Source organism: Taurulus bubalis (assembly GCF_910589615.1).
Source record: "Taurulus bubalis genome assembly, chromosome: 3".
Taxonomy (NCBI): Eukaryota; Metazoa; Chordata; class Actinopteri; order Perciformes; family Cottidae; genus Taurulus; species Taurulus bubalis.
The window spans coordinates 28,274,498-28,286,856 of NC_136591.1; the positions used below are offsets into that span (position 1 = coordinate 28,274,498).

The 12,359-nt window shown below is 40.5% G+C and overlaps 1 protein-coding gene across 1 annotated transcript; it reads left to right on the plus strand.

Annotated features, from left to right (window-relative positions):
- Nucleotides 1-1,767: 1,767 nt before the first annotated feature.
- On the plus strand, nt 1,768-9,354 carry prep (prolyl endopeptidase; the record flags this gene model as incomplete). Its single annotated transcript, XM_079214903.1, has 14 exons — nt 1,768-1,809; nt 2,174-2,248; nt 2,737-2,870; nt 2,963-3,093; nt 3,417-3,626; nt 4,015-4,136; nt 4,250-4,355; nt 4,554-4,745; nt 4,873-5,070; nt 5,402-5,505; nt 5,963-6,194; nt 6,277-6,408; nt 6,525-6,681; nt 8,312-9,354. 14 exons carry the CDS (start codon nt 1,768-1,770, stop codon nt 8,604-8,606), a joined length of 2,130 nt encoding a protein of 709 aa, XP_079071029.1. The 3' UTR covers nt 8,607-9,354.
- Nucleotides 9,355-12,359: the final 3,005 nt, after the last annotated feature.

The following is a 12,359-nucleotide window of genomic DNA, read 5'->3' on the forward strand; positions in this document are numbered from 1 at the left end:
CTCATCTTCGTCTAAAATCTGGCTTAGCGGTGTGACAGCTCTGACACGCTTCAAGCTGGATCCGAAAGTAACAACACTTGGTGTACACGTGGTATTCAAACAATGTGTTTCCTTTTCTACTGTGTAATTAAACCTGTTTCAAGGCTCTTATCTGCATAGCTGTAGAATGACTTGCAGTCACAATGTGGCAGAAGACGTCAGAGAGGATTTACACAACACATTCAACAAGACGGCCTCTGTATGTCACCATAGAAGAATATAGCTACAAATATTTTTGCAATTTAAAATGTAATAACAGAAACGAACTAAAGATCCCAGATAATTATTTTTTGGGAGAGACAACTCTTATAATGAATCATGCACTTCAGTGGATCCATTCATTTCCTCCTGGTAAATGCTACCTCGGGGTGCCTTATCTCATCAGTCACTGTGTAAGAGTAGGTGCCAGTGATAACGATGGTCAAATCAGGATTGATTGATTAAGTAAGGAGAGGAAGGAAGAGAGGGGAGGATGACGAGCAGAAAGAAAGAAGAGTGAAGGGTTGACCCCGATCCTCTTCTGCCTCGTAGATAAGAGTGGTGATGGAGACTCCCAGTGGACTTATAACCTTTAACTCTACTATGACTACAAATTTCCCCTTGGGGATTAATAAGGCATCAATCTATCTCTCTATCTAACTCAAGCTCATGCTTCCAGATATATACAACTATATGCATATGCTAGGCTAGATTTATTTTTTGGGGAAAAAGGGTCATATTTGTTGCATAAATACTTTTTTTTTCATAATCATCAATACCGTACACAGTGAGGTGGGATAAAAATGATCTTTGGATTTTACCTTTATTTTTTTATCTGAAAGTTGATGAAAAAAAACACGATCAAAAACAAAAACTTTCTAAACTTTTGTTACTTATACCAAGCATGTTTAATATCAAATAATCAATTATTGAATAGTTATATTCCCGAATTATAAGCTAAGTATAAATCACTCAAATGTTTCCAGAACAACACAATAACAGCTAATCAATCAACTGTTTGAGGGGGGATGTTAGCTCATGCATAAAATAAAATAAAAAACGTGACATGTCTTCCAAATATTCCAAAAGGTTTTTCTTTTACATTTTCAACCTGCAGTACCATAAGTGTATTCTTCATGTGCAAAAGTGTGAAAAAAAATGTGTAAAGTGCAGCTACACCATGTAAAACCAATTAAGGGTAAATGAGTCACATACTCTTTCATTTATTCATGAATATATCAATGGGTAAAAAATAAATATGCAGCTTGTTACAACGAACCTGCATGCATATTAACAGGAGAATGCTAGCCTAAATGGGTTTAATGGTGTGTAGAGGTACTTATTTTAGCTTTATTGCCTATCACAGACATCTCAGACTATCTGTATTAATGGTTGAATTATGCTCATTGGACTGCTTTTAACTAGGATGCTCGGGTTAATTAAAATGCTCTCTTAAATAGCCTCATCTCCTATAGTTATAAACGCACGCTGCCTTTGTACTCATTCAGTCGATCTTCTATGAGTCCTGTTCTTACGTTCCGCCGGTAGAGGGCGCCCTAACATTCGGTCTGATCCCGCAGCGCTCTCTTTAAACCCCTCGTTGGCTGTTAGTAAGCAGAGCATCTGCCAAAAGCTCTCAGCGCCTTAAAGTTGATGTTTTACGGGATCCACAGGATAATTTTAAAACCGCCACTCCAGTCTTTGAGGCAGCTTTTTTTGTTACGCAATTCCCGAAAACTGTCCTCCAAAATGTCCTTTCAGTATCCACAGGCGTACCGTGACGACGCAGTCGTAAGTAACTGTAGCTAGCTCGCTAGCTAGCTAGCCTCCCGAGCTAATACGCCGGGATGCTTCATCATCACGCTTTTTCATTCATTGGAACGAGCCTCTGCTTTGTTAGGATGCTAGTTAGCTTAGCCTGCGTTGACAACCCACACTGACTTTGTTGACGACATGTTGACAGTCGTTCCCGCATTCAGCTTATTTGTAGCGTTAGCGGACATTTCCTTTGCTCTTTGGCTAACGTTGCTCACCCACTAGGCTCGTGGCAGCTTGACAGCACGAGCCTGTCAGTTTGTTTTGCCGCCACACCTAACGTACGTTAGCTAGCTGGTTCACGTCTTAACCGCTGTCATTACGGTTTCACCTGTTTCAGGTGGACGGTTACCATGGCTCCAAAGTACCCGATCCGTACAGCTGGCTGGAGGACCCGGACAGTGAAAAGACACAGGTAACGTTGATCCTTATTACTTTTTATTGCCTTTTGTTTTATTCAGCTAGACTGTCAGTTTGTTAAAGACTGAGGACACGCATGCTGTGCTGTTATTATTTCTGTTCTTATATTTTGTTAATCTCGTGTTTTATAATTGGTGAGGAGTGAAGGTCACTCTTGCCGTTCTTTTTACCAAAAAAAACTGGCACTGGTTGTGTTGTGCATGTAATCATTGTTAAGATTTGTTGACGTCACCAAGGGCCTGTTCACTAAATGATCTGGATAAACTAGTTGAAAAAACACCTGTTCTGGTTTTACTCAGAAAAAGTATTCAGATGCATTATTACATCTTATGTAATGTCTTTTTTATATGTATCTTGTTTATTGTACATAATATGTATATATGTACGATGAGAGCTTGTGAAACCGGAATAAACACACATGGCCAATAAAGCGGATTCTGATCCTAAAAAAAAAACTCTGGGTGTTGTGCGTTCCACCGCCAGGCCTTCGTCAACGCTCAGAACCAGCTGACTGTGCCATTCTTGGAGCGCTGTGAGGTCCGAGACCTGTTCAAGGAGCGCATGACTGAGCTGTATGACTACCCCAAGTACAGCTGTCCCTTCAAGAGGGGCAACAGGTGAGCCACAACAGAATCATGTTTTTGTACTTCAATAACGCATCTGTGAAATTCTTTTGTACCTTTTTAACAATGCCTCCCTTCATTTTCAGGTACTTTCACTTTTACAACACAGGCCTCCAAAACCAGAGTGTGATGTACCTGCAGGAGAGCCTGGATGCTGAGCCGACGGTCTTCTTGGATCCAAACACATTTTCTGATGATGGAACCGTTGCCCTGCGAGGTATCAACAAAGCACTGTATTTTATCAATGGGTTGGTTTATACTTAATATTTTGGGGAAATCGTTTGCATTTATGCTCCACATTATATATTTCAGTATGCATTAGATTATAATTGCTGCATTTCCTTGCGAAACCTTTGTTGACTGTCCTGGGACAGATTGCCAAATTAGTTACCTGATATGGTAATAACTGCATTTTGAATCTGTTATGTCTTCATGTTCAGAAATAGCCTGCTATTCATAGCATCCACATTGACCGCTAAATAAAGAGTGTCAGCTTTCCTTGATGTCTTTGTAAACGGGCTGTTCTGTTCCTATTTTAAGGATACGCGTTCTCTGAGGACGGGGAGTACCTGGCTTATGGCACCAGCGCCAGTGGTTCGGACTGGGTGGAGATTCACTTCCTGCAGGTGGAAGGTGCCAAGCCTCGGGAGGACCGCCTGGAGCGAGTCAAGTTTAGCTGCATGTCCTGGACTCATGATGGGAAGGGACTTTTCTACAACTCCTACCCAAAGCAGGAGGGCAAGAGTGACGGTGAGATCAAATATTAAAAGCTTTAACTTTGTTTTAGCTGCCAGAACTGTCCCTCAGATTATTTATTTTTATATATATATATATATTAGAAAATTGGTAAGGCTCAATCCTTGAAGCAAACATTTCAGACTAAAGATGAAAATAGATTATTTGAAGAAGAAAACAAAATAAGTGATTTGCAGTTGTCTTCCATGTTTTAAAATGTTTTTGTATTTCTTCTCTTTTTAGTCTGGATGTGTAGCATCTTCTGCTATTACACCTTTGATGTATTTGTGTTGTTTCTGCAATCCACACCCACTTCACATCCCCTTTCCTCCCTCACCTCGTGATTTTGTTTTTTAGCCACCACTAGGGGGCAATGCTGAAATTACAATGTTTTGTCTCCTAGGCACTGAGACCTCTACCAACCTGCACCAGAAGCTATACTTCCATGTTTTGGGAACTCCGCAGTCTGAGGATGTGCTGTGCGCAGAATTTCCTGACAACCCCAAATGGATGGCTGGAGCTGAGGTATGCCAGAATTGTTTCTGTCTCCTAAACATTTTAAACAAATGAAGAAGGCAGACAAGTGCATGTGTTAATTTATATTCAGGTTGGGCTCACTGTTTGTATGTGTATTGCAGGTATCAGACGATGGACAGTACCTTCTGCTGTCGATTAGGGAAGGTTGTGATCCGGTCAACAGACTGTGGTATTGTGACCTTAAAACCACTCCTCAGGGTATTACAGGTATGTTACACATTGTTTTATTTAGTTTATCTGAGTGCCTACCGTAATGCTGTAACTAATTACAAGATTGATAATTTTTATAGTTTACATTTTTCTCGGCCTGATCCAAGAAACACTTCATTAGTTTGTCATAGCCAGTTTGTATGTGCATGTCGAGCACTCTCATCATAGAACTTAAATACTACTCCTCATGTTTAGGACTTTTGCCATGGGTGAAGCTAATCGATAACTTTGACGCTGAGTACGAGTACGTGACCAACGAGGGCACGTTGTTCACATTCAAGACCAACCTCGACGCCCCGCGGTACCGCCTCATCAACATCGACTTTGCCTCTCCCGCTCAGAGCAACTGGAATGAGCTCATCCCTCAACATGACAAGGACGTTATTGGTGAGCTGCTGCAACATTCATGTGACCTGCACTATTAACATATTAGGAATGGATATTAACATTTATTTTCATGTCTAATAGAAATACACCTTTTTAAACTTCTTATTTGATGTCTTCTCGCCTGCAGTTTTCGCCACCTGCACATACTCCAGCTACCTGTTTGTGTGTTTCCTCCACGACGTGAAGAACGTGTTGAAAATGTATCGTCTGAGCTCGGGGGAGGAGCTGAGGACCTTCCCTCTGGATGTCGGCTCCGTGGTCGGTTTCACAGGACGGAAGAGGGATTCAGAGATCTTTTACTATTTCACCTCCTTCCTCTCCCCAGGTACGAGATCACTATATACATGTTATGTGTGTATAACTGCTCGGTTTGTGTGGTAGTTGTAGATGCTGTGTCACTTTATAACATTTCTTGTTTAAAGGGGTGGAAACAGGGTGAGGGGAAAAACCTGCTCACAATTCTCCATAACATGATTGTAATTTTAGACACCTACAACTAAAGTCAGTGGGATTACATATGAATTGTTTTATTGTATGTAAACTGCTTACTGTATATGGATGAAAGAAATGTGCTACAATTAAATACATTTGCCACATGTCTTCAAAGTGATTTAAAGATTTTAGAACAAATGAGATGATATGTTTTTCTTCTCCAGCCATCATTTACCACTGCGACCTGACTCAGGAGCCGCTGCAGCCGCACATCTTCAGAGAGGTCACTGTCAAAGGCTTCAGCCCCTCAGACTACCAGACCACCCAGGTAACGAGAGCATTTCATTATGTGTACACTGTTTCTGTCATTTCTATCATTACATTATTTTCTTTTGTTTGTTTTTTGATTGATTATTGTATTGTTTAAAGTTAAGGCAGTTTAGCTTCTGGACGTGTGGGCTCTCGGAGTCAGATTTATTGTTTTATTTCCACTGAGGACAGTGACTCCAGAAATAACACTGTAAAGGTGAAATTAAGCAGGACACCAAGGAAGGACAGACTTTTCTACAAGAGTCTCTCCGTCCTCTCCTTTCATCTGATTTAGACGCAAGGACAGATGGAGAGTCAAGAATAGCTTCATTGCTAAATCCTCACTGATAAAGACAATGTGTTTGTTAATACCATATTCACTGCTCCCATGTGTCTCCAAGACACATAATCCCTGGCTTTGTTTCCAGTCCTATTTGTGTTGCTGATGGTGTGTCTTCCTCCATGTTTTTCGCCAGATCTTCTATTCCTCCAAAGATGGCACTCAAATCCCCATGTTTATAGTTCACAAGAAGGGCATCAAGTTGGATGGTTCCCATCCAGGTTTTCTATATGGCTATGGCGGTTTTAACATCTCCATCACACCCAGCTACAGCGTCTCCCGACTCATCTTTGTCGGACACCTGGGAGGAGTCCTGGCTGTTGCCAACATTCGAGGAGGAGGAGAGTATGGGGAGACCTGGCACAAAGGTGAGAGGAATAGTGCTCCATCTTGTGTGTTGACACCAGTGCAAACTCCCTCATTTACATACTTTAATTCTTCCCCTTTTAGCTGGAATGTTGGCCAACAAACAGAACTGCTTCACAGACTTCCAGTGTGCGGCTGAATATCTTGTCAAAGAGGGATACACTTCTTCTTCCAAGCTGACTATAAATGGAGGCTCTAACGGTGGCCTGCTCGTAGGTATGTCCACTGCTGGCTGAGGAACAATGTAGAGTATGGGGAGCAAGAATCCTCAAACGGTTTTAGCTTGCAGTTATTAGTCTCTGGTGTGTCTGACTGTGTGTTTCCTCTCTCAGCGGCCTGCGTGAACCAGCGGCCTGAGCTGTTCGGCTGTGCTGTCGCTCAGGTGGGTGTCATGGACATGCTGAAATTCCACAAGTTCACGATTGGTCACGCGTGGACCACTGACTTTGGCTGTTCTGAAAACAACGAGCAGTTTGATTGTCTCATGAAGTAAGTGCTCAGTAACTCCAACACACACATATACATCAGGTGAGGTCAAAGTTCAGGATTGAAACTGGTTCAAAAGAGAGAAAATCATAAATTGAAACACAAGCTGTGTTCAAAATTTGCATAATTTTTATTTTTTTACTTTACATACTGCAGCTGCCTTTTCAAAGTAGGTACTGTTGCATGCAGTAAGCATTCAAATGGGACATTGTGATAATGACATGCAGTAGTATGACATCCTGGTCTTTTTTACTCATTTACATCCACACTCCCAAGGTAAGAAAATCAATTAGAAAATATCTAAAGATAAACATACACATGTATTGTCTACTTTACAGTGCAATCATATAAACTGTATTAAAAAGGTACTATTCATGCGTTATGTGATTACAATGCACCATACTATGCAGCTACTGGATTGATGCAGCATGTGGTGTTTGCATCCATGCTAAAACTTATATTTTGTTGTCAAAAGAGAGATTACGTCTAACCTGTGTCTATTTCAAAAGCAGAAATATGCAACAGCTATTATCTTCTGAGGGCACTAACATCACCAATGTATTTTTGCAACTTCTTCCGGGATCAACAAGCACATGTCACACAAGTGCTTTGATAACTCGGTAGCAACAAATCTGATTGATTTTTATTTTATGGAACAAGCGCCTTCATTGGAATAAACATCGCACAGCAGAAAATGATGTTGTTTTATGTTTTTGTTGCAAGTGGGCTGAGATGTGGTCTTAATAGGAATCATAACCCTATTTTATTAGATTTGATTGCTTCCTAGATCGAAACCAAATTAAGAAGCAACTATTTTGATCGTCAATAAATCATTATTTATCACATATTTCCTTGTTTCTGCTTGTAAAATGTGAGAAATGTGTGCTTTTCTTTGTCATGTAAATTGAGTATTTTTTTTTTTTTTGACTGTTGGTTGGAGGTATTTGAAGACATCATCTCTAGCATTTCTTATTTTATTTTAATTGTGTACCCTTTCCCAATATTTTACAGATAAAATGATTGTCAGTGAATTGAGAATATAATTTGCATATTAATTAATAATTCAAGTTACTATGAGGAACTTTAATGGCGGTCCATGTGGACAAAAGTGGTAGTGTCCCTGAACATTAGAATCCCTTTTAGAAAAGCTCTCTTTACTGCAGCAGGGTCTGCCAGTCTGCTCTCTGCAGTCCTGGTTCTGGTTCTCCTGTGCCTCCCTTCCCTTCAGCCGGCCCCAGTCTGCAGGGGCTTCCTGCAGCTTGGTGTCGGTGTTGGCTCTCAGCCAGGAGCAGAGAGGAGAGGCTCTGCTCCTTGTTGAAGGAGGAGCTACTGCTGCCGGGGGCGGAGCTGTCCTCCCACTGGAGCTCCGACTGCAGGTCTCAGGCGGCAGCAAAGCCGGATCTTGGTCTGTCCAAGGTGGGCTGGTTGCTGCAGGAGGCATAGCTTGAGTCTGAGTTGAAGGAGTTTCTATTGAACCTGCACGATATCTCTGATTTTGCTGGAATCGGACCCAGTGGCACCAATGAGAAGTATCAAGAATAGTGTGTCTTCTTGCTGGTCTCGGCTTGTTTATATTTCCTTAAACTTGTGCTAATATCTGAACTCTGTACTTTCCCATGCTCCTCTTTGCCAGATACTCCCCGCTCCACAACATCCGCATCCCAGAAAGCAACGAGGTCCAGTACCCTGCAGTCCTACTGCTGACGGGGGACCACGACGACCGCGTGGTGCCTCTCCACTCCCTCAAATACATCGCCACCCTGCAGCACATCGTAGGCCGCAGCCCCAAGCAGACAAACCCTCTGTTCATCCTCGTGGACACAAAGTCGGGCCACGGTGCTGGCAAGCCCACCAGCAAGGTCATCCAGGAGGTGGCTGACACCTACGCCTTCATCGCTCGCTGTCTCAACATCTCCTGGGTCAAATAACTTCTTCTTCTTCCTCTACTCAAGTCATCTTTTGAATACTGCTTATACCAGCTGTTCATGCTTTCTTTATCACTTCACACCAACACTATGCCGGGTCTTTTAACTCCCATTTACCCGGCCACCATTAATACATCTTTTTCTTTTTGTCTTTTCTTTGTGTTTATATATTTTTGTCCATCCCCCCCCTCCTGTGTGAGCCTGTTCCAGACTCACCAGGATCTTCCCCGGCTGCACCTGCGCACAACCTTAAGCCAACATGCAGCACCCACAGCTAACCAACCCCCTCCTATAGGCCATGTTTGTAGTCCTAAGGAAACAGAGCGACTACGTTATCAGTGATGGGTGTGTACAGGGAAGTGGTGCCTTCACCGTTGTAGTAATCAGCAAGCATGAGATCAAAGTGGCGAAAGGTTATTTGTAAATTGTTTCTGCGTCCTCTGGTTGTTCAACATGATGCGTATTATTTATTTTACATTTGCGTACAGAATGGATGCTGTGGATGTTGAGTGACTCCAGCATGTACAAGTAGAGTGCAAATGATGACACCGCAAAACAACAGTATTGTCGTGGATGAGGAACTTGCAAAAAACTGCATGTGAGAGTGTGTGAGTGAGTGAGTGTGTTTAAATGTCAGTCCCCACTTTTCTTTCAGACTGATAATGATTTCTACCTCTTGACATGTGCTGGTTGTTTGCCTTTTTAAAGGGAACAAAATACAATGCCACATTACAATAAACTACTTTTTAAATGGTGATTCATCGCGTCCCTTTATTCTGTCATGAAGAAATATATTTGATGAAAGAGAAAAGTGCTGCTTGAGCTCTAAAATAAAGACATTTAAAAATGTTTTGGGATTTTTGCATTGGATATGTCTAAATAATGTTCTAGTGTGATATTTCTGTTTGTAGACAAAGTGAGTAAAAGCTTTTGAAGGTCTTTAAATTGCTCATGGTTTTTTTTCTGTGTTGCATTTAGTTTATATCTAAAGTTATATTTACGGAGAAATGTTTACATCTTGTTGTGCCTGAACGACAGTTCTTAAAGTGCTGACTCCTTAAATACAGCTATTAATCAAGTTGCCAAGAACAATCTCTTGAGGTGTTGGACCAGAACAAATTATTCAGGCAGTTGAAGTTGAATGTTGAAACCGATTGTCAATATGCCATTTAATTATTGTATTGTTTGAAGTAAAGGCAGTGACCTTCTGGAAGTGTGGAGTCTCAGAGACAGATTTATTGTTATATTTCTACTGAGGACAGTGACTCCAGAAATAACATTGTACAGTGAAATAAAGCAGAGCAGCAAGGACAGACTTTTCTACAAGAGTTTCTCCGTCCTCTCCTTTCATCTGATTTAGACACGAGGACAGATGGAGAGTCAAGAATAGCTTCATTGCTAAATCCTGTTTGTACCCTGGTCCTCCACCAGGGGGCAGTCACTCTGAAAATGGCCAACACGTGCAGCAAGAGTGTAAAATGAGGCTGGTCTGACAGAGGGCCCCATGCTCATGTATGTTTCATCCTGCAGTTATTGTTAAAAGGCAACACAAGGGACATGTCCTCAACCTGAGTTTTTCCAAAGAAAGTAAATTTATCACAAGGCAGAAGTAACAGACACACTTTTTATTTTAATGAACATTCTATTAATTTATTTTTAATTTGAATACATTGATTCCTGTTAGGTTTTTTAGAGCATGAATTCAACATAACATTGAAGCGAAAGGCTGCAACTGTGACATAATTTACAAAACAAAAAGACAGAAGAAGAAGACAGACGAGAGCGTACAATTTAGGTCTAGACCGCTGCAGACAACAGCATGTCCTTTTAAAAGATAATTTTTTGAGGATAAAACTGTCCTATTGTCAAATATTCTTTGATTCTTATTATTAACACACAAATACAGTTCTTGTCATTATTTTAAACAACACATAATTGTCACACCCATACTTTCCAATAAACATAGAAGTCATTCTTGATCCAGTCAAAGAAAAGTGAGATGCACATCAATCTTGTTTTGTTTTTAATATCCAAACTGAAAATGTATTTTTAATGAATACAGTTTTGAGAGTGATTTTAAGAATTTAATGAAAATATTCAGATTCTTTAGTTCTACAATCTATTTGTAAAATGTTCCAGGAATCCTTGAATTGCATGATTCTAAGCACGCATGAATCTTTAAGTTCTTGTGTTTTCTTTGACACTGTTTTAAAATACTTTCTACTTTCTTTTAATCACTTATCTAACTACATTCTCTTCTTTAACTTTTCAGCTCTATGTGGACATAAATCAACTTGTAGAAGTTGTTGAACAACGTTTCGAGTAAATGAAGAAATCCAAGATAAGTGGACCAAATCCCGTTATAGTCGAAATGTGAACAATAAGCTTGTTTCTTTTCTACTTTTCACATCATAGCCCATGAGTGAGCAATTCAAAATCTTTGCAGGTTTGGAAAACCACATTATGCATATTAATACATTATTCCTAAAGTGAAAAAAACTCAAACATTTCCAGCCAATAAGCATGAAGACAGAGTTTGATAAGAAAAGAGGACATTGTGTAATTTGATCAGTTACTTGGTAAGTAAGCTAATTAAGAAATGAGTGGATTCTCAACAAAAGTCCATTCTTCCATTAATCATCTCACAACCATAAGCAATGTATCTGTCTGCACGTGTGCGTGCACGAGAGAATAATTAACCGCCAGAGGGTGATAAAGATGGTGGTAGATTAGAGTACAAACCAGCTGACTTGATTCTGAATGTTAAATATTTCCCATATTGTCATTTATACGTTACATTAGGCCTATACGATTTAACACATTTGTTATTTCTGTAATATGCTTGTCTACTCGTGTCCTAAACTGTGTTGTGAAACTTCCGGAACTGGTGCTAATTTCGGATTGGTTACATATTTGAAGACGTTCTGAAATACCCAATGAGCACACGCACACGCACACGCGCGCGCACACACACACACACACACACACACACACACACACACACACACACACACACACCTGTAACCCTACTGAAATATGAATGCGCCAACCGGAAATGGCAGCTCAGACACTGCTAAGGGAACTATTTAACTCAGGGGAGGAGCAATTACTAAATATCTCCCTGCGTATCAATATTATTGCTATAATATTTGTTTGTTTTTATTTTCTGTAGTTTAATTTCCGTTAATATTTAACAGCATCCAACTTTTGTTTTTTGACTTTCTCAAACAAGTATGGCAGCTGGGTGGGTCCTTCACTCCAGAAATGTTGAAACATTAAATATTGATTTAAAAAGATATAGGGACAGAAGTGACAGAAGCTGATCCCTTATTGTTCTTCTTCTGTTGTATCATTGTATTACTTAGAGGCCTTGCATATATCCAATTTATCAAATACACATCAGAACCTCTTTTATTTTATTTTTTACAGTGTTTAAGATGCAGAATCGTGCAGGTGATTGTCTGCAGCGAGCCAATGGATGGCGCTATTCATTTCAGTCTTCTGTATCTCTTGACTCTTCGGTCTCATCGACTCTCAGTCACTGGTCTGGGAACAGTTTACGTGCAGCCTCTTTCTCTGTGAGGACACAAGGCTGGGTGAGGGAAGAGCAGATGTCAGATCAGCATAAGGAGGGTTCGGGGTTGCTAATTTATAGTATTACATTAAAGTGTGTGTCCCTCTGTATGATTTAAAAAAAAGAAGCAAAATTACTAATTGGCATGCAAGTGTTTTAATGATCTTCAGTTTAAACCTAGC